The sequence below is a fragment of the Lepidochelys kempii genome, chromosome 2 (assembly GCF_965140265.1).
Source record: "Lepidochelys kempii isolate rLepKem1 chromosome 2, rLepKem1.hap2, whole genome shotgun sequence".
Taxonomy (NCBI): domain Eukaryota; kingdom Metazoa; phylum Chordata; order Testudines; family Cheloniidae; genus Lepidochelys; species Lepidochelys kempii.
Genome location: NC_133257.1, coordinates 145,744,592 through 145,766,296, shown reverse-complemented (window position 1 = coordinate 145,766,296; position 21,705 = coordinate 145,744,592). Strand labels below are relative to the sequence as shown.

Here is a 21,705-nt window from a genome sequence, read left to right as displayed (position 1 = left end):
TTATGTTTTCCAATGTGCAGTACTTTGCATTAATTTCATCTGCCATTTTGTTGCCCAGTCACCCAGTTTTGTGAGATCCCTTTGTAACTCTTCTCAATCTGCTTCGGACCTAACTATCTTGAGTAGTTTTGTATCATCTGCAAATTTTGCCAGCTCGCTATTTACCCCTTTTTCCAGATCTTTTATGAATATGTTGAACAGCACTAGTCCCAGTACAGACCCCTGGGGGGACACCACTATTTACTCCTCTCCATTCTGAAAACTGACCATTTATTCCAACCCTTTGTTCCCTCCATGGACAAACCTATGGGAACTGCCTAGATTACCCTTTACAAACATGTCAACTACTTTGAGTTAATTGGCATCTTGAAATATAACCACCAATCACCCTGGGTTGAGTCACACATCTTGTGGTGTTGATAGCACTCCAAGCAAAACAAAACAATGCTCCTAAATAGCTCTTGCTCAAAATGAAAAAATGAGCCACAATGGAGAGCTTAAAAACAGTGACTATAATATTATAAACAGAGAAAGCCACAGAAAAGGAAGGAGGTAAAAATACATGAATACAGTTGAATTTTGAAGATAAAATATTTTTTGAAGGATGGAGGCAATGAATTGATTCAAAAACTTAAGCATACAGAGTTAAAAAAAATCTGTTCTTATTTTTCAGTATACACGAACTGGAACCTAGAGTCATTGCTAATCTCTGTATGCAGAACACATGGTCTGTTCTAACAAATAAAGCATCAACACAAATGCTATGGGGTTTGTAATTTTCTTATTTTTCCTGTAATACTTCCAATTCTCACATTACTTTGAAGATTACCTTATGATGAGGATTAACATTAAGCAGCAGAGGAGGGATCATACTGACAGCTTCTTGACGACTAATGTTTCCCTGAAATAAAATGAACATATGTGCAGCATCCATTAGATCTGATACAAATGTGATTTACTTCACAATAAAACATTAATAGTGCTGTATAAATGAATGTGCACTGAAAAAGTCAGCATTACAAAACACCATGCAACTCCCCCCCCCCCACAACTTTTTCCTTCTTCTGTCACAGATGCAGAAAGTTCCTCCTTTGCTCTCCTCCTTTAACCACTCCACTTGCTCCAATGAGCCCATCCCATCTTCTGATCTCTCTCACACTCACTCCTCCGCTTCCTTACTCTTTTCCTTAACTTTCCTCCGACTCCTTCTTCTCACAATATAAACATGCCTCAGTCTCTCCCATCTTAAAAAACCCACTCTTCACCCCACTTGTCTATCCAACTACTGTCCCATCTCCCTCCCTACTAAATTTCCAGAACTATAATCTACAGTCCACCATCCCTGGATGGAGCTCCTCTCCTTCCATTCCATCCTAGACCTTCTCCAATCTGGCTGCTGCCCCTTGAGCTCCGCTGAAACTCCTCTTGCAAAAATTCCTAATAATCTCTTTTTAGCCAAAACTCAGAACCAGTAATCCATCCTCATCCTCTTTGAAGTCAGCCAACTTTGACACCACCAATTACACTTGTCTTGAAATCGTGTCCTCTTTTGGCTTCTAATTGCTTCTTCAACATGTTCTTTGGAGGATCCTCATCTCCCATTCCAGCTTTCTGGGGGGATTCCACAGGGCTCTGCCCTTGGTCTGCCCTTCTCTTGCCCCTTTTCTCTGGGTAATCTTAGCTACAATCATAAATTCGATTACCATCTCTTTGCCAATGATTCACCAATCTTTCTCCCCTCCTCCAGACCTAAGTCCTTCTGTCCAAACTAAAAATCTCAACACGTCTCTCTGACCTCTCCCTCATGGATGCTGTCATAAACATACAGCTACAGGTAGCATAAAATCCCTCCTTTACCTGTAAGGGGTTAAGAAGCTCAAATAACATAGTTGGCACCTGACCAGAAGGACCAATGGGGAAAGAAGATACTTTCAAATCTGGAAGGGCTTGGGAGGAGATATTGGGGGGAGATAGGGCTCCAAGTGGCCCCTCCTTGAATGTTTGTTTAAATTACTTGTTGGTGGCAGCAATACCATCCAAGGATAAGGAAAGGAATTTGTGCCTTGGGAAATTTTTTAACCTAAACTGGTGGAATATAATCTTAGGGGGTCTTTCAATGTGGGTCCCCACATCTGTACCCCAGAGTTCAGGGTGGGGAGGGAACCCTGACAGATGCCTACCAATCAGCTCAAGCAAAACATGGCTAACACAGATGTCTTAATTTTCCCTCCAAAACCTCTCTTCAATGCCACCATGTTGCCTGTCACTCAGGCCTATGATCAGGGCATCATCGTAGTTTCAGATCTTTCTCTAGGCCCTCTCATCTAGGCTGTCTAAACCTTGCAAATTCTTTCTCCACAACATCCCTAAAATGTGGCCCTTCCAATCCATCCACACAGCTAAATCTCTCAGTCAAGTGCTTATCTCACACCTCAATTACTACAAACATCTTTTTCTCCGGCCTTAAATACAATCTTGCCCTGCTCATATCCATTCACAATAATGTGCTGTTCCATGATTAAGGTTTCTAGGCACTATGGTAACATAAATAATAAGAATAATTCTGACATTGCACTCATGCATTCTAAATTTCATTACAAATTTAAATATCAAGCTCACACAAAACTGACAAACATGAGTCAAACGAACAACAACATTAGTTTATCCTATTCGAACGTCTCTTCTTTCCCTTAAGATTAGGGATGTATTTGGTACTCAAGAGCAAGCAACTACAGCAAGTGTCTCCAGTCAAGCATAGTTCAGATAAGCATTGTACAAGCTTCCCCACCTTTCTCTGTTAATGAATTTGAATCCTGAAACCTATGTTCTATTATTCTCAACAAAAGCCTTTCTAACAGAGACAGCCAAAGGCCTATGTTTTCAAACGGTAACTAGTGATTTTGGGTTCATGCATTTTCAGATACTTACCTTGAACCACCTGAAATGCTCAGCACTGCATAACCCTTCTGGGAAAAGGGGGTGGGGGGGAGGGGTATTAAAGCACCTTTAAGGCACGTCAAGTTGGGCAATTCAAAATTAGAGGTACTCAAAATCCACTAGTCACTTTTTAAAATTTAGGCCAAACTTTTTGTTATTGTTGCTCTGTTCTGGTCCTGTGATATTAAACACTGTCCAAAATGGACTAGGATGAGATCAAATAGATTTTCATGAGACCTATTGTGACCTTAACCTACCTCTCCAGAAATCATAGACAGGACTTTTGAACACCGATAAAACACCCCAAATACAAAATAAATAATAATAAATAATAATAAAGATAGCAGTGTTTATCCAATAAACACTGGAAAAGCACTGGGAGAAACAGTTACTTGTACCTGAAAGCTTGTCTATACAGAGCAGTATTGTGGACTACAGGGGTGTGATTTCTAAGGCACACTAACGTGTTGCACATTAATTAGGCCGTGTAAACCTGTTGGTGTGTATAAAAGGCTCCCTAGAGCATTTTAACAGTTTTGTTTGAAACAGTACTACACGAAGTGCACTAGGAAACATTACAAAGAGACTACTCATCAGAGTATATACTTCTACAGTGAGTAATGTATATAATACACATTACTCATTAAAGCATACACAAAGAAAAAACCTCCCCCCACAACTCTGATATGAACAGCTACATAAAACACAAAAATTGCTAATAAACAAACCCAAATCATCAAATTAATAAATCCACAAAAACAGAAGCCATAATTATAGACTAAGTGATCACTATCATGGATTGTCTACTCAGTGTAGCAAAGTACACCACAGGGGTGATTTGTAAGCACGCTAACATGTGCCGTTCTAACTGCCCCACATAAACCCTGCTGGCTCAATCTAAAAAGTACCTAGTTCATATTAACTGTCCCACGTAGATCTTGCTGGCATTAACGTGAACTAGGGACCTGTTCAGAGTGCATTAGGACTTCCTACATGAAGCAGTTAAGAGTTGAGCACGTTAGGGCTTTACAAATCACACCCTATAGAGCACTTTGTCAGTAATACGTAGACAAGTCTTCACTTCCCAATAAAAAGTGTTCTGGTTCTAAAAAGAAAATTCAGCTTTGGACACAATTCATTTATTTGTTTGTTACATTTTATTTAAAAAAAAAAAAAAAAAAAAGCCTTACACATTCTGTCTCGCTAACCAGAAACTGATGAAACTTTTCCAGTTGTGGTGACTTCCGCAAGATTTTTCTGCTCAAGTTAGTGTGCCATGCTAGCTCTTCTGGATACCTGAATAAACAAAGAGAGACACCCAGTGCAAACTCACCAGAAACTAATGCAACTTCAAAAATCTTTCTAAATGAAAATATACACCCACTTTTCTTTAGGCAATTTACAAATTGTCTAAATTATTTACATACAAGTTGTCTGAAGCGTGCAGAACACAGTACAAAATTAAAATATGTAAGATGGTCAAGTAAGGGAAATATTAGACTTTTAAGATTCCAGGCTTTAAACAATTCTGTTACAACTCTCACTATGACTCTTTCATTGTAACAGCTTAGCTGAATCCACACCACAGATACCCAGGCCAAAATCTGTCATGGGACCATCTGATCTCATAAGAACATAAGAAAGAAAAAGTAAGAAAATGTAAAAACTCAACAGAACAGGACATTATCAAACTACAATATTCCCGCTCCTACCTATGTCAGTACTGGATACACTTTGTGAGGCTATTATTAACCTTTACACTACAGCAGCATCACAACGGATATAGCTGTGATTCATAGCAGACTATCAGAAAGATCACACAAACCACTGCCCCAAAAACTTCCACTGGACTATACTTAGTTGTGCTGTGGCAAGCGGTCAGCGTACAGCGAAGTACAGCCACAACAGCGTTCCCTCTAATTTTTTACACACATGTCCAGAATGAATTTTGTTATGTGCAACAATATGGAGAAACAATTCACGTGGCGGGGGTGGGGTTGGAGTGCAGGGGAGTGCGGGCTCTGGAGTAGGGCCAGGGATAAGGGGTTTGGGGTGAAGGCTGCCCAGGGCTACGGCAAGGAGAGAGCTCTGGGGCCGGGGCCACGAAATAGGCGCCTCTTCCCTGTCCGCGGCAGGTCCAGGCCAGGCTGGGTTGGGGCCAGGGGAGAAGCATCTTTCCCTGCCACAGCACTGAGCACCTGCACAGTGGTTAATAGGCTGCTGCACGGCTGCACAGCTTAGAGGGAACTTAGCTCTGGTTAACTTAGCTCTGCAATCAGACAAATTAAGACTGATTCTGAAAAATGAACTGAAAAATAGAGATTCTCCCCTCCCCCAGATCTTTTTCCGTTCAGTTATAATAATCTTAGGTGGTCACTAGTAACTACAATGGATACAAAACTTTTCAAATAACTATGTGGCGTTTTCCTTTTACTAAAAAATATATACGATGTAAAAAAAAAAAAATTAATTCTATAAGAAACTTCATTTTGGGTATTAAAATGCGATAGAGAAATATCTGCCAAGAACAGTACTACTGAGCACCCTAAATCCATTTTTAGTAGCACCAAAAAGTTATAATATGTATAAAAAATATGCTTAATGCTAAAAGGGGTCATTAGTTATAAGCAATAAGATTTGATTAGCCAGTGGGTATCTTTCAAGAACAACTAGCCAAATCCAGGGTTCAACTTTAAGGTCAGTGAATTCCACTACTAATAGTATATACATTAATTACTAGATAAGGTAGCAAAGGAATAGAGCAAGCTAAACTCTTGAAACAACATATTCTGAGTTTACAAAGTGTCTTAGTTTTCTTACCACTTTAGCGGTTGTGGCACTTGAATTTTTTGCCCATCAACTACCAGGTCCTGCAACTCCTTGAAATACTTGTTCTTCAAGCAGTGCAGAATTTCTTTTGCATGGCTAAAGAAAGAACAAAATGTTTTTGATTAAAAAACAGTTGATTGATTTGAAGAGTGCAATGGCATTTTGGGATGTATAAATAGGGGCATAGCGAGCAGATCGAGGGACGTGATCATCCCCCTCTATTTGACATTGGTGAGGCCTCATCTGGAGTACTGTGTCCAGTTTTAGGCCCCACACTTCAAGAAGGATGTGGATAAATTGGAGAGAGTCCAGCGAAGGGCAACAAAAATGATTAGGGGTCTGGAACACATGAGTTATGAGGAGAGGCTGAGGGAGCTGGGATTGTTTAGTCTGCAGAAGAGAAGAATGAGGGGGGATTTGATAGCTGCTTTCAACTACCTGAGAGGTAGTTCCAGAGAGGATGGTTCTAGACTGTTCTCAGTGGTGGAAGAGGACAGGACAAGGAGTAATGGTCTCCAGCTGCAGTGGGGGAGGTTTAGATTGGATATTAGGAAAAACTTTTTCACTAAGAGGGTGGTGAAACACTGGAATGCGTTGCCTAGGGAGGTGGTGGAATCTCCTTCCTTAGAGGTTTTTAAGGTCAGGCTTGACAAAGCCCTGGCTGGGATGATTTAATTGGGGATGGGTCCTGCTTTTGAGCAGGGGGTTGGACTAGATGTCCTCCTGAGGTCCCTTTCAACCCTGATATTCTATGATTCTATGAAACAAAACTGTTCTGATTACAACACTTCCATCTGGGGCTGAGGGCACCATCATCAATTCTCTCCCATTTCTGTTTGATGGTTACCTTCTACCACCTAGATTTTATCCTTCCCACTTTAAGAAGCAAGATCACACTTTTGTTGATGGTCCTGCATATACCATCTGCCCAGCAGCTCCAGCAACACAGAGAAACTGCCACCAGTTTCACTCTGCTGCTCCTGTTGGGTGAAGTGCTATGTGCACTAGTGCAATTCTGTGCTGCTGCTCCTGTTGCTGGGGCACTGGTCAGGGGGTGTAAAAACAGAAAAAAGACGAATGAAGAATTAATTACAGAGCACAATAAACCCCTCTCACGTGGGGCACCTTTTCGCCACCATTGCCATCTCTACCCTACAGATGAAAACAGGTACAGATTAGGCCAGAAGAAAGAAAATACCCCCACGACAACCCCTGCCGGACCTGGACACACCGCCTGGCAGGCGTAAGAGCAGGGGGCGGGTGACGCCGCTTCCGTGTATCGCGCCATCGGCGTCCCCAGCGGGCGTGGTCGGCTCCCCCCACTCTCCGCAGAAACAGCCTTTTGCGGAGCGCTTCCTACGCCCCCCCCTCCCCCGGGCCCGCGCTCACCTCTTGTAGCCGGTGATGCGCAGGGTGGCGGGGAGCGGCTCCCTCAGCGCCGCCATGAACGGCTCCCACTCGCCCTCGGGCACGATTCGCAGCTCCCGGTAGTAGCGCTCGAACAGCGCGTTCTCCTTGACGATTTCGGGGTAGCCGCCTTCCCAGCCCTGTAAGAGGCGGCGGCGGTCCGCGGGTCAGACGCGGCGCGAGGCAGGGGAGCAGATCGCCCCATGGGCGCGGCTCCCGGGTTGGCAACAGGGAGCTCCCGGCGGGGGGGGGGGTCTCGCGCGCGAGGATCTGACTAGGAGTCAGAGACCGTCAGCGCGCCCCGGGCCCGAGCAACCTATGCGTGCGGGGGACACAGGCGCTCGGCCCGCGGAGCCTCTACAGCCCAGCCCAGCCCGCCCGGCAGCTGCTTACCGCCTGCTCCCGGCCCTGCCCGTCCCCGCCGCCGCCCCGCTCGCGGCGCTGCTGCTGCCTCTGGCGGTTGCGCTGCCTGCGGCCCATCGCGCGCCGCACGAAACCGGCGGCTACCACGCGCCACGGAGCAATTGTCCCGCAGCCGAAGGCCAGCCGTCACCCAATGTTGTCACGTGGCGCATGCCGTGGCCGAGGTTTTGCGCGTGCGCAGAGTCCTTGCCGGCTGACGGCACTGCATAGAAAGCCCCCTAAGGGCTGACCGCGGATTCGCATGCAGCATAAACTCACGGGTGCTAATGGTCTTCTTCGTTGAGCCAGCCAACAGCGGGAAGCGCCGTTGTTTTAATGAACCGGGGTCTAGCCGGCGGGGAGGACATCTCTGTGTCACTTGTGGGGATTCATTGTTTTATCTTTTTGGACTAGCCCATGAGCATGCCGTCTTTAGGCGCCTGTGTGTCGCCCACATGAGGAAATAAGGGTAGGAACTCGGCCCGATGTCTCAAATTTGTATTAGCTAATCTAAACGATTGACCGCACAACTTCTCCAGTCGATGTTTGCAGAGATTGGGTACCTGACTCGTGCCGTCGTATGTCGATGAAAAGCTGCAACAGAATCCCCCCCCCCCCCAAGGCCGCACCCCAAATATCGCCTCTCCGATTGTGACATCTGCGTGGGCGGGCTCAGGGCGAGGGCAGGCAGGCAGGCGGGGCTCTGGCTCAGCGCAGCTCTTCCTACTCCATCATACAGATTGGCTGGCCTGCTGCCTGTCCCGCCGGTGCGAGTGTTCCGCCGTGCCCACGCCGGCGAGGCGCCAGCGCCTTTTCCACCCAGTGGTCTCACTGGTGCCGCGTGGGCAAACCCCGCCGTTGCTCCCCGCGCGCGGCGCTGCGGCACCGGCCGGTGGGGGCTGAGCGAAAGGCCATGGAAGCGGCGGGCGAGTTGTGGCAGTGGCAGTCGAGGACGGATGAGCGGCGGCTGCTGGAAATCCTGTCCTACGGGCTGGTGGGCATAGGGGCGCTCTCCGCGCTGCTGCTGTGCTTCGTGCGGATGCCGTACGGGCGCTACTTCAGTCACCGCTTCGGCTACCCCGTGCCCGCCCGCCTGGCTTGGACGCTGCAGGAGCTGCCGTCGCTGCTGGTCCCGCTGGGGCTGAGCCTCTTCAGCGGGGCGGCCCGCCTCTCCGAGTGGCCGAACCGGGTCCTGGTGGCGCTCTTCATCGTGCACTACGCGCATAGGTACCAGTGCGGCTCCACGCGGAGTGTCCCTCCGGGCTCCCCCGCTGCGCAGCCCCCGCGGGGAAATCACAGCGTGCAGGGGGCTGCTGGGCGCCCGAGCTTCCGCCGGGAGGCTCAGCCTAGCCTGGGGGTTTGTCCAGGTCTGGCCCTGAGAGGAAAAGGCACAAGATTTGCCAGGTATTGGTGTGGAAGGGTGTGACGTAATCTTGAAGAGCCCCTTGCCCCTGTGACTTCACCCCAGGGCAGTGGTTTTCAAACTTTTTCTGGTGACTCAATTGAAAAAAATTATTGATGCCTGTGACCCAAGGGAGCTGGGGATGAGGGGTTTGGGGTGTGCAGGTGAGGGCTCTGGGTTGGGTCCAGGGTGTGGGGGGGGTCAGGGCTCTGGGCTGGGGATGAGGATGTTGGAGTGGAGGAAGGGGCGGGGGGGGCCTCAGAACTGGGGCAGGGGATTGGGGCATGGGTTTACTTCAGGTGGCTCTTGGTCAGCGGCACAGCGCCGGGTGCAAAGGCAGGCTTCCTGCCTGTCCTGGCACCACGGACCATGCTGCGCCCTGGAAGCGTCCAGCAGCAGGTCCGGCTCCTCACGGCTCTGTCCTGCAGGCATCATCCCCGCCCCCTCCCCCAGCTCCAATTGGCGAGGAACTGGCCAATGGGAGTGCGGAGCTGGTGCTCAGGGCAAGGGCAGCACACAGAGCCCCATATCTGTCTTCCCCCACTCACCCCCTGCCTAGGAGCTGGACCTGCTCGAGGCCGCTTCTGGGGCACAGCGCAGTGTCCGAACAGGTTGGGACTACCCTGCCTTAGTCGGAGAGCACCACCGTCAGGACTTTTAACGTCCCGGTTGGCAGTGATGACAAGAGCTGCCGCAACACAGTGCCTTTCATTCCGTGACCCAGTACTTGGTTGCGACCCACAGTTTGAAAACCATTGCCCTATGGTGACCACACATCCTGATTTTATAGGGACAGGCCCAGTATTCAGGGTTTTTCCTAATAAAAGGCACCTATTACCCCTTATCCCCGTTGCGATTTTTCACATTTGCGATCTGGTCAGTCTACCTCATCCTAACTTTTTGCCTGGTCATGCCAGAGGGGTTGGAGTGGCATGTGCTTCAAAATGGCAGGGGCTGAGGGTAAGGACAGTAGGTTGAGGTGATGTCCTGTGTGTGAGGTAATGCTGGTCATGTGGGAACAGGGTCATGCTGAGATGGGGTGTGAGGATCCTGGAGCAGGGTACTGAAATGTCAGGATTCTGGGAATGCATGAGTAATTTACCCTATCTCTACATCTTGCACACATGGGCTCCCATGGGGCTGGGCTCACTGGTGTATCAGGGTATGTCCACGCAAACTTAGGCTCGAGTCCAAACCCGCCTTCTGTCCACACAGAAACTAGTTGAATTTGGGCCTATGGACCCTGCTGGAGGTGGTGGGTCAGAGCTCAAATCCTCCTCTGACGTAGCTCAGAACTCATGTGTTTTGAAGTGTCGACACAGTTCAAGTGAGAGTCCATCCACACGGCCCGGTGGCAGCAGCTTGCTAGACTCAAGGTAGTGGGGGCTCATGCTGTTGCTCTATAACTAGCTGTAAGAAAAGGAGTACTTGTGGCACCTTAGCCCTGGTCTACACTAGGACTTTAGGTCGAATTTAGCAGCGTTAAATCGATGTAAACCTGCACCCGTCCACACAATGAAGCCCTTTATTTCGACTTAAAGGGCTCTTAAAATCGATTTCCTTACTCCACCCCTGACAAGTGGATTAGTGGTTAAATCGACGTTGCCGGCTCGAATTTGGGGTACTGTGGACACAATTTGATGGTATTGGCCTCCGGGAGCTATCCCAGAGTGCTCCATTGTGACCGCTCTGGATAGCACTCTCAACTCAGATGCACTGGCCAGGTAGACAGGAAAAGAACCGCGAACTTTTGAATCTCATTTCCTGTTTGGCCAGCGTGGAAAGCTGCAGGTGACCATGCAGAGCTCATCAGCACAGGTGACCATGATGGAGTCCCAGAATTGCAAAAGAGCTCCAGCATGGACTGAACGGAAGGTACGGGATCTGATTGCTGTTTGGGGAGAGGAATCCGTGCTATCAGAACTCTGTTCCAGTTTTCGAAATGCCAAAACCTTTGTGAAAATCTCCCAGGGCATGAAGGACAGAGGCCATAACAGGGACCCGAAGCAGTGCCGCGTGAAACTGAAGGAGCTGAGGCAAGCCTACCAGAAAACCAGAGAGGCGAACAGCCGCTCTGGGTCAGAGCCCCAAACATGCCGCTTCTATGATGAGCTGCATGCCATTTTAGGGGGTTCAGCCACCACTACCCCAGCCGTGTTGTTTGACTCCTTCAATGGAGATGGAGGCAATACGGAAGCAGGTTTTGGGGACGAAGAAGATTCATAGATAGATTCATAGATATTTAGGTCAGAAGGGACCATTATGATCATCTAGTCTGACCTCCTGCACAATGCAGGCCACAGAATTTCACCCACCACTCCTAAAAAAGACCTCACACCTATATCTGTGCTATTGAAGTCCTCAAATTGTAGTTTGAAGACCTCAAGGAGCAGAGAATCCTCCAGCAAGTGACCCGTGCCCCATGCTACAGAGGAAGGCGAAAAACCTCCAGGGCCTTCCAATCTGCCCTGGAGGAAAATTCCTTCCCGACCCCAAATATGGCGATCAGCTAAACCCTGAGCATATGGGCAAGATTCATCAGCCAGATACTACAGAAAATTCTTTCCCGGGTAACTTGGATCTTACCCCATCTAAAAACCCATCACAGGCCATTGGGCGTATTTACCATGAATATTTAATTACCAAAACCATGTTATCCCATCATACCATCTCCTCCATAAACTTATCGAGTTTAATCTTAAAGCAAGATAGATCTTTTGCCCCCACTACTTCCCTCGGAAGGCTATTCCAAAACTTCACTCCTCTGATGATGATGATGATGAGGTTGTAGATAGCTCACAGCAAGCAAGCGGAGAAACCGGTTTTCCCGACAGCCAGGAACTGTTTCTCAACCTAGACCTGGAGCCAGTACCCCCCGAACCCACCCAAGGCTGCCTCCTGGACCCAGCAGGCGGAGAAGGGACCTCTGGTGAGTGTACCTTTTAAGATACTGTATATGGTTTAAAAGCAAGCATGTGAAAGGATTACTTTGCCCTGGCATTTGCGGTTCTCCTAGATGTAGTCCTAAAACCTTTGCAAAAGGTTTCTGGGGAGGGCAGCCTTATTGCGTCCTTCATGGTAGGACACTTTACCACTCCAGGCCAGTAACACGTACTCGGGAATCATTGTACAACAGAGCATTACAGTGTATGTTTGCTGGCATTCAAACAACATCCGTTCTTTATCTCTCTGTGTTATCCTCAGGAGAGTGAGATATAATTCATGGTCACCTGGTTGAAATAGAGTGCTTTTCTTCAGGGGACACTCAGAGGAGCCCATTCCTGCTGGGCTGTTTGCCTGTGGCTAAACAGAAATGTTCCCCGCTGTTAGCCACAAGGAGGGGGGAAGGTTGAGGGGGTAGTCACACGGTGGGAGGAGGCAAAATGCGACCTTGTAACGAAAGCACATGTGCTATGTATGTAACGTTAACAGCAAGGTTTACCCTGAAAGAGTGTAGCCACTGTTTTATAAAATATGTCTTTTTAAATACCGCTGTCCCTTTTTTTTTCTCCACCAGCTGCATGTGTTTCAATGATCACAGGATCTTCTCCTTCCCAGAGGCTAGTGAAGCTTAGAAAGAAAAAAAAACGCACTCGCGATGAAATGTTCTCCGAGCTCATGCTGTCCTCCCACACTGACAGAGCACAGACGAATGCGTGGAGGCAAATAATGTCAGAGTGCAGGAAAGCACAAAATGACCGGGAGGAGAGGTGGCGGGCTGAAGAGAGTAAGTGGCGGGCTGAAGAGAGTAAGTGGCGGGCTGAAGACAGGGCTGAAGCTCAAATGTGGCGGCAGCGTGATGAGAGGAGGCAGGATTCAATGCTGAGGCTGCTGCAGGACCAAATGCTGAGGCTGCTGCAGGACCAAACCAGTATGCTCCAGTGTATGGTTGAGCTGCAGCAAAGGCAGCTGGAGCACAGACTGCCACTGCAGCCCCTCTGTAACCAACCGCCCTCCTCCCCAAGTTCCATAGCCTCCACACCCAGACGCCCAAGAACGCGGTGTGGGGGCCTCCGGCCAACCAGCCACTCCACCACAGAGGATTGCCCCAAAAAAAGAAGGCTGTCATTCAATAAATTTTAAAGTTGTAAACTTTTAAAGTGCTGTGCTTAAAGTGCTGTGTGGCATTTTCCTTCCCTCCTCCACCACCCCTCCTGGGCTACCTTAGTAGTCATCCCCCTATTTGTGTGATGAATGAATAAAGAATGCATGAATGTGAAGCAACAATGACTTTATTGCCTCTGCAAGCGGTGATGGAAGGGAGGAGGGGCGGGTGGTTAGCTTACAGAGAAGTAGAGTGAACCAAGGGGCGGGGGGTTTCATCAAGGAGAAACAAACAGAACTTTCACACCGTAGCCTGGCCAGTCATGAAACTGGTTTTCAAAGCTTCTCTGATGCGTACCGCGCCCTCCTGTGCTCTTCTAACCGCCCTGGTGTCTGGCTGCGCGTAACCAGCAGCCAGGCAATTTGCCTCAACCTCCCACCCCGCCATAAACGTCTCCCCCTTACTCTCACAGATTTTGTGGAGCACACAGCAAGCAGTAATAACAGTGGGAATATTGGTTTCGCTGAGGTCTAAGCGAGTCAGTAAACTGCGCCAGCGCGCCTTTAAACGTCCAAATGCACATTCTACCACCATTCTGCACTTGCTCAGCCTGTAGTTGAACAGCTCCTGACTACTGTCCAGGCTGCCTGTGTGCGGCTTCATGAGCCATGGCATTAAGGGGTAGGCTGGGTCCCCAAGGATACATATAGGCATTTCAACATCCCCAACAGTTATTTTCTGGTCTGGGAATAAAGTCCCTTCCTGCAGCTTTTGAAACAGACCAGAGTTCCTGAAGATGCGAGCATCATGCACCTTTCCCGGCCATCCCACGTTGATGTTGGTGAAACGTCCCTTGTGATCCACCAGAGCTTGCAGCACTATCGAAAAGTACCCCTTGCGGTTTATGTACTCGGCGGCTTGGTGCTCCGGTGCCAAGATAGGGATATGGGTTCCGTCTATAGCCCCACCACAGTTAGGGAATCCCATTGCAGCAAAGCCATCCACTATGACCTGCACATTTCCCAGGGTCACTACCCTTGATATCAGCAGATCTTTGATTGCGTGGGCTACTTGCATCACAGCAGCCCCCACAGTAGATTTGCCCACTCCAAATTGATTCCCAACTGACCAGTAGCTGTCTGGCGTTGCAAGCTTCCACAGGGCTATCGCCACTCGCTTCTCAACTGTGAGGGCTGCTCTCATCTTGGTATTCATGCGCCTCAGGGCAGGGGAAAGCAAGTAACAAAGTTCCATGAAAGTGCCCCTACGCATGCGAAAGTTTCGCAGCCACTGGGAATCATCCCAGACCCGCAACACGATGCGGTCCCACCAGTCTGTGCTTGTTTCCCGAGTCCAGAATCGGCGTTCCACAGCATGAACCTGCCCCATTAGGACCATGATGCATGCATTGGCAGGGCCCATGCTTTCAGAGAAATCTGTGTCCATGTCCTGAACACTCACGTGACCGAGCTGACGTCGCCTCCTCGCCCGGTATCGCTTTGCCAGGTTCTGGTGCTGCATATACTGCTGGATAATGCGTGTGGTGTTTAATGTGCTCCTAATTGCCAAAGTGAGCTGAGCGGCCTCCATGCTTGCCTTGGTATGGCGTCCGCACAGAAAAAAGGCGCGGAACGATTGTCTGCCGTTGCTCTGACGGAGGGAGGGGCGACTGAAGGAATTGGCGGCTGTGATTGCAGAGCCATTGGCCATTATCTTTGAAAACTCGTGGCGAACCGGGGAAGTCCCGGATGACTGGAAAAAGGCTAATGTAGTGCCAATCTTTAAAAAAGGGAAGAAGGAGGATCCTGGGAACTACAGGCCAGTCAGCCTTACTTCAGTCCCTGGAAAAATCATGGAGCAGGTCCTCAAAGAATCAATCCTGAAGCACTTGCATGAGAGGAAAGTGATCAGGAACAGCCAGCATGGATTCACCAAGGGTAGGTCATGCCTGACTAATCTAATTGCCTTTTATGATGAGATTACTGGTTCTGTGGATGAAGGGAAAGCAGTGGATGTATTGTTTCTTGACTTTAGCAAAGCTTTTGACACGGTCTCCCACAGTATTCTTGTCAGCAAGTTAAGGAAGTATGGGCTGGATGAATGCACTACAAGGTGGGTAGAAAGCTGGCTAGATTGTCGGGCTCAACGGGTAGTGATCAATGGCTCCATATCTAGTTGGCAGCCGGTATCAAGTGGAGTGCCCCAAGGGTCGGTCCTGGGGCTGGTTTTGTTCAATATCTTCATAAATGATCTGGAGGATGGTGTGGATTGCACTCTCAGCAAATTTGCGGATGATACTAAACTGGGAGGAGTGGTAGATACGCTGGAGGGGAGGGATAGGATACAGAAGGACCTAGACAAATTGGAGGATTGGGCCAAAAGAAATCTGATGAGGTTCAATAAGGATAAGTGCAGGGTCCTGCACTTAGGACGGAAGAACCCAATGCACAGCTACAGACTAGGGACCGAATGGCTAGGCAGCAGTTCTGCAGAAAAGGACCTAGGGGTGACAGTGGACGAGAAGCTGGAGATCAGTCAGCAGTGTGCCCTTGTTGCCAAGAAGGCCAATGGCATTTTGGGATGTATAAGTAGGGGCATAGCGAGCAGATCGAGGGACGTGATCGTTCCCCTGTATTCGACATTGGTGAGGCCTCATCTGGAGTACTGTGTCCAGTTTTGGGCCCCACACTTCAAGAAGGATGTGGATAAATTGGAGAGAGTCCAGCGAAGGGCAACAAAAATGATTAGGGGACTGGAACACATGAGTTATGAGGAGAGGCTGAGGGAGCTGGGATTGTTTAGCCTGCAGAAGAGAAGAATGAGGGGGGATTTGATAGCTGCTTTCAACTACCTGAAAGGGGGTTCCAAAGAGGATGGCTCTAGACTGTTCTCAATGGTAGCAGATGACAGAAAGAGGAGTAATGGTCTCAAGTTGCAGTGGGGGAGGTTTAGATTGGATATTAGGAAAAACTTTTTCACTAAGAGGGTGGTGAAACACTGGAATGCGTTACCTAGGGAGGTGGTAGAATCTCCTTCCTTAGAGGTTTTTAAGGTCAGGCTTGACAAAGCCCTGGCTGGGATGATTTAACTGGGAATTGGTCCTGCTTTGAGCAGGGGGTTGGACTAGATGACCTTCTGGGGTCCCTTCCAACCCTGATATTCTATGATTCTATGACTGACGACACGGCTTACAGGGTTGGCTTCAGGGAGCTAAAATCAACAAAGGGGGTGTCTTTACATCAAGGAGTATTTCAGGCAGGACTTCACGGAGGGTTCCAATAAGAAATGGTGCACCTAAGTTATCGTTCTTATTGGAACAAGGAGGTTAGCCTGGCCTTTCATTGATACATGGCTAGATTTACCTCGCTGCACCTTCTCTGTGAGTGACTGCTGTGTGACCTAGAGGAATGAGTCCCCTAGACAGGGGAGGAGGCAAATGAGTACAAAACAAATCTGGTCTATTTCTTGTTTTGACCCACTCCATCTATCTTTTACATCTTTGGCTGGCAGCAGACGGTGCAGAAGGACTGCATGCCATCCACATCTCATGGCTGCTCGGCAGAAGATGGTACAGTACGACTGCTAGCCATCCTCATCTCTTGCCTGCCTGGCAGAAGATGGTACAATACGACTACTAGCAATCCTCATCTCTTGCCTGCCTGGCAGAAGATGGTACAGTACGACTGCTAGCAGTCTGTATCGCCTGCCCGCTCACCATAAGACGGTTCAATAGGACTGACTGCAGGACTAAAGAGAATGACCTGGTCAAGTCACTCCAAATTTAGTCCCTGCGCCCATGTCTGCCCAGGCGCTCCCAGCCGACGTGGCCAGGAGCACCTCGGACACGACGAGGACGACTACCAGTCGTATTGCACCGTCTGCTGCCAGAAGGCAATGGGTTGCTGCTACTGTGCAGCAAAGCCGTACCGCGTCTGCCAGCACCCAGGAGACATAGGGTGACGGTTACCTGAGCGGGCTCCATGCTTGCCGTGGTATGGCGTCTGCACAGGTAACTCAGGAAAAAAGGCGCAAAACGATTGTCTGCCCTTGCTTTCACGGAGGGAGGGAGGGAACGGGGGCCTGACGATACGTACCCAGAACCACCCGCGACAATGTTTTAGCCCCATCAGAGTGCTCCATTGTGACTGCTCTGGACAGCACTCTCAGATGCCCGATTGTTTGCCGTTGCTCTGACGCCGGGAGGGGCGACTGAGGACACGGCTTACAGGGTTGGCTTCAGGGAGCTAAAATCAACAAAGGGGGTGTCTTTACATCTAGGAGTATTTCAGGCAGGACTTCACGGAGGGTTCCAATAAGAAATGGTGCACCTAAGTTATCGTTCTTATTGGAACAAGAAGGTTAGCCTGGCCTCTGATTGATACATGGCTAGATTTACCTCGCTGCACCCTCTCTGTGAGTGACTGCAGTGTGACCTAGAAGAATGAGTCCCCTAGACAGGGGAGGGGGGGAAGCAAATGAGTACAAAACAAATCTGGTCTATTTCTTGTTTTGACCCACTCCATCTATCTTTTACATCTTTGGCTGGCAGCAGACGGTGCAGAAGGACTGCATGCCATCCACATCTCATGGCTGCTCGGCAGAAGATGGTACAGTACGACTGCTAGCAGTCCGTATCGCCTGCCCGCTCACCATAAGACGGTTCAATAGGACTTACTGCAGGACTAAAGAGAATGACCTGGTCAAGTCACTCCAAATTTAGTCCCTGCGCCCATGTCTGCCCAGGCACTCCCAGCCGACGTGGCCAGGAGCACCTCGGACATGACGATGACGGCTACCAGTCGTACTGTACCGTCTGCTGCCACAAGGCAAGGGGTTGCTGCTACTGTGTAGCAATGCCGTACCGCGTCTGCCAGCACTCAGGAGACATAGGGTGATGGTTACCTGAGCGGGCTCCATGCTTGCCGTGGTATGGCGTCTGCACAGGTAACTCAGGAAAAAAGGCGCGAAACGATTGTCTGCCCTTGCTTTCACGGAGGGAGGGAGGGAACGGGGGCCTGACGATATGTACCCAGAACCACCCGCGACAATGTTTTAGCCCCATCAGGCATTGGGATCTCACCCCAGAATTCCAATGGGCAGCGGAGACTGCGGGAACTGTGGGATAGCTACCCAAAGTGCAACGCTCCGGAAGTCGACTCTAGCCTCGGTACTGTGGAAGCGCTCCGCCAAGTTAATGCACTTAATGCACTTAGAGCATTTTCTGTGGGGACACACACACTCGAATATATAAAACCGATTTCTAAAAAACCGACTTCTATAAATTCGACCTTATTCCGTAGTGTAGACATACCCTTAGAGACTAACCAATTTATTTGAGCATAAACTTTCGTGAGCTACAGCTCACTTCATCAGATGCATACTGTGGAAAGTATAGAAGATCTTTTTATACACACAAAGCATGAAAAAATGGGTGTTTACCACTACAAAAGGTTTTCTCTCCCCCCACCCCGCTCTCCTGCTAGTAATAGCTTATCTAAAGTGATCACTCTCCTTACAATGTGTATGATAATCAAGTTGGGCAATTTCCAGCACAAATCCAGGTTTTCTGCCCCATTAGACCTAATTAAGGTTTTTCCTAATATCCAACCTAAACCTCCCCCACTGCAACTTGAGACCATTACTCCTTGTCCTGTCCTCTTCCACCACTGAGAACAGTCTAGAACCATCCTCTCTGGAACCACCTCTCAGGTAGTTGAAAGCAGCTATCAAATCCCCCCTCATTCTTCTCTTCCGCAGACTAAACAATCCCAGTTCCCTCAGCCTCTCCTCATAACTCATGTGTTCCAGACCCCTAATCATTTTTGTTGCCCTTCGCTGGACTCTCTCCAGTTTCTCCACATCCTTCTTGTAGTGTGGGACCCAAAACTGGACACAGTACTCCAGATGAGGCCTCACCAATGTCGAATAGAGGGGGACGATCACGTCCCTCGATCTGCTCGCTATACCCCTACTTATACATCCCAAAATGCCATTGGCCTTCTTGGCAACAAGGGCACACTGCTGACTGATCTCCAGCTTCTCGTCCACTGTCACCCCTAGATCCTTTTCCGCAGAACTGCTGCCTAGCCATTCGGTCCCTAGTCTGTAGCTGTGCATTGGGTTCTTCTGTCCTAAGTGCAGGACCCTGCACTTATCCTTATTGAACCTCATCAGGTTTCTTTTGGCTCAATCCTCCAATTTGTCTAGGTCCCTCTGTATCCTATCCCTGCCCTCCAGCGTATCTACCACTCCTCCCAGTTTAGTATCATCCGCAAATTTGCAGAGAGTGCAATCCACACCATCCTCCGGATCATTTATGAAGATATTGAACAAAACCGGCCCCAGGACCGACCCCTGGGGCACTCCACTTGACACCGGCTGCCAACTAGACATGGAGCCATTGATCACTACCCGTTGAGCCCGACAATCTAGCCAACTTTCTACCCACCTTACAGTGCAATCATCCAGCCCATACTTCTTTAATTTGCTGACAAGAATACTGTGGGAGACCGTGTCAAAAGCTTTGCTAAAGTCAAGAAACAATACATCCACTGCTTTCCCTTCATCCACAGAACCAGTAATCTCATCATAGAAGGCGATTAGATTAGTCAGGCATGACCTTCCCTTGGTGAATCCATGCTGACTGTTCCTGATCACTCTCCTCTCATGTAAGTGCTTCAGGATTGATTCTTTGAGGACCTGCTCCATGATTTTTCCAGGGACTGAAGTGAGGCTTACTGGCCTGTAGTTCCCAGGATCCTCCTTCTTCCCTTTTTTAAAGATTGGCACTACATTAGCCGTTTTCCAGTCATCCGGGACTTCCCCGGTTCGCCACGAGTTTTCAAAGATAATGGCCAATGGCTCTGCAATCACAGCCGCCAGTTCCTTTAGCACTCTCGGATGCAACTCGTCCGGCCCCATGGACTTGTGCACGTCCAGCTTTTCTAAATAGTCCCTAACCACCTCTTTCTCCACAGAGGGCTGGCCATCTATTCCCCATGTTGTGATGCCCAGCACAGCAGTCTGGGAGCTGACCTTGTTCGTGAAGACAGAGGCAAAAAAAGCATTGAGTACATTAGCTTTTTCCACATCCTCTGTCACTAGGTTGCCTCCCTCATTCATTAAGGGGCTCACACTTTCCTTGGCTTCAAACCAGCAGCACTGCTATGGATACCCGCATGGCCCCACAGTATGCCAACATTTTTATGGCTGACTTAGAAAAACGCTTCCTCAGCTCTCGTCCCCTAACGTCCCTACTCTACTTGCGCTATATTGATGACATCTTCATCATCTGGACCCATGGAAAAGAAGCCCTTGAGGAATTCTACCATGATTACAACAATTTCCATCCCACCATCAACCTCAGCCTGGTCCAGGCCACACAAGAGATCCACTTCCTGGACACTACAGTGCTAATAAACGATGGTCACATAAACACCACCCTATACCGGAAACCTACTGACCGCTATTCCTACCTACATGCCTCCAGCTTTCACCCTGACCACACCACACGATCCATTGTCTACAGCCAAGCTCTGCAATACAACCGCATTTGCTCCAACCCCTCAGAGACAAACACCTACAAGATCTCTATCAAGCATTCTTACAACTACAATACCCACCTGCGGAAGTGAAGAAACAGATTGATAGAGCCAGAAGAGTACCCAGAAGTCACCTACTACAGGACAGGCCTAACAAAGAAAATAACAGAACGCCACTAGCCGTCACCTTCAGCCCCCAACTAAAACCCCTCCAACGCATTATTAAGGATCTACAACCTATCCTGAAGGTTGACCCAACACTCTCCTTGTGGCAGTTCAATGATGAGACAGAACACAGCTTTATGCAAGCAAGCAGGCTGGTTAGCTGAGATGGGCTTTTCTGCCCCCCGCCTTCCACCCTCTCCTTTTATTATATTTCTCCCCCCTAAGCATTACACACTGCTACCGCAAAAAGATACACAAAGGAATTTATGACGTTGATTAATATACTTATTTACCATCCTTTATCTACTACAATCCTGGTTCTCAGGCCTTGAGCCCAGGCTAAGAAAGCTTCCCACGGACGCTGTCCCAACAATCAAGTTCTCATGGTTCATATCTAGCCCTTGTCCTTGGATAGAGCAATGTGTGCATTGCTTCTACAAAACAGTCAGGGTGTGCCCTGCCTGCTTCCAGGTGGAATAGCTAAACATTAACCCTTCATCTCACAAATCTTGGGAGACAGGCCAGTCCTTGCCTACAGACAGCCCCCCAACCTGAAGCAAATACTCTCCAGCAACCACATACCACACAACAGAACCACTAACCCAGGAACTTATCCTTGCAACAAAGCCCGTTGCCAACTGTGCCCACATATCTATTCAGGGGACACCATCACAGGGCCTAATAACGTCAGCCACACTATCAGAGGCTCGTTCACCTGCACATCCACCAGTGTGATATATGCCATCATGTGCCAGCAATGCCCCTCTGCCATGTACATTGGTCAAACTGGACAGTCTCTACGTAAAAGAATAAATGGACACAAATCAGACGTCAAGAATTATAACATTCAAAAACCAGTCGGAGAACACTTCAATCTCTCTGGTCATGCGATCACAGACATGAAAGTTGCGATATTACAACAGAAAAACTTCAAGACCAGGCTCCAGTGAGAGACTGTTGAATTGGAATTCATTTGC

At 48.8% G+C, this 21,705-nt stretch overlaps 2 protein-coding genes across 6 annotated transcripts in view; one reads left to right on the top strand and one right to left on the bottom strand.

The window, feature by feature from the left end:
• The window catches only part of NSUN2 (NOP2/Sun RNA methyltransferase 2), a 49,071-nt gene extending 41,319 nt beyond the window's left edge, over positions 1–7,752 (bottom strand). Inside the window, exons 1-5 of one of the 2 annotated variants that reach the window (XM_073332404.1) lie at positions 7,567–7,752; positions 7,156–7,313; positions 5,758–5,862; positions 4,128–4,233; positions 830–901 (exon numbers count right to left, since the gene is read on the bottom strand). In XM_073332404.1, the coding sequence (XP_073188505.1) occupies positions 830–901; positions 4,128–4,233; positions 5,758–5,862; positions 7,156–7,313; positions 7,567–7,653 (528 nt within the window). In that variant the 5' untranslated portion in view covers positions 7,654–7,752. The remainder of the gene's footprint in view (positions 1–829; positions 902–4,127; positions 4,234–5,757; positions 5,863–7,155; positions 7,314–7,566) is intronic. The other variant, XM_073332405.1, reaches the window with a different exon arrangement.
• Positions 7,362–21,705, top strand: part of SRD5A1 (steroid 5 alpha-reductase 1) — a 65,800-nt gene continuing 51,456 nt past the window's right edge. For 3 of the 4 annotated variants that reach the window (XM_073332408.1, XM_073332406.1, XM_073332407.1), the window contains exon 1: positions 7,362–8,979. In XM_073332408.1, the coding sequence (XP_073188509.1) occupies positions 8,489–8,979 (491 nt within the window). In that variant the 5' untranslated portion in view covers positions 7,362–8,488. The remainder of the gene's footprint in view (positions 8,980–21,705) is intronic. The other variant, XM_073332409.1, reaches the window with a different exon arrangement.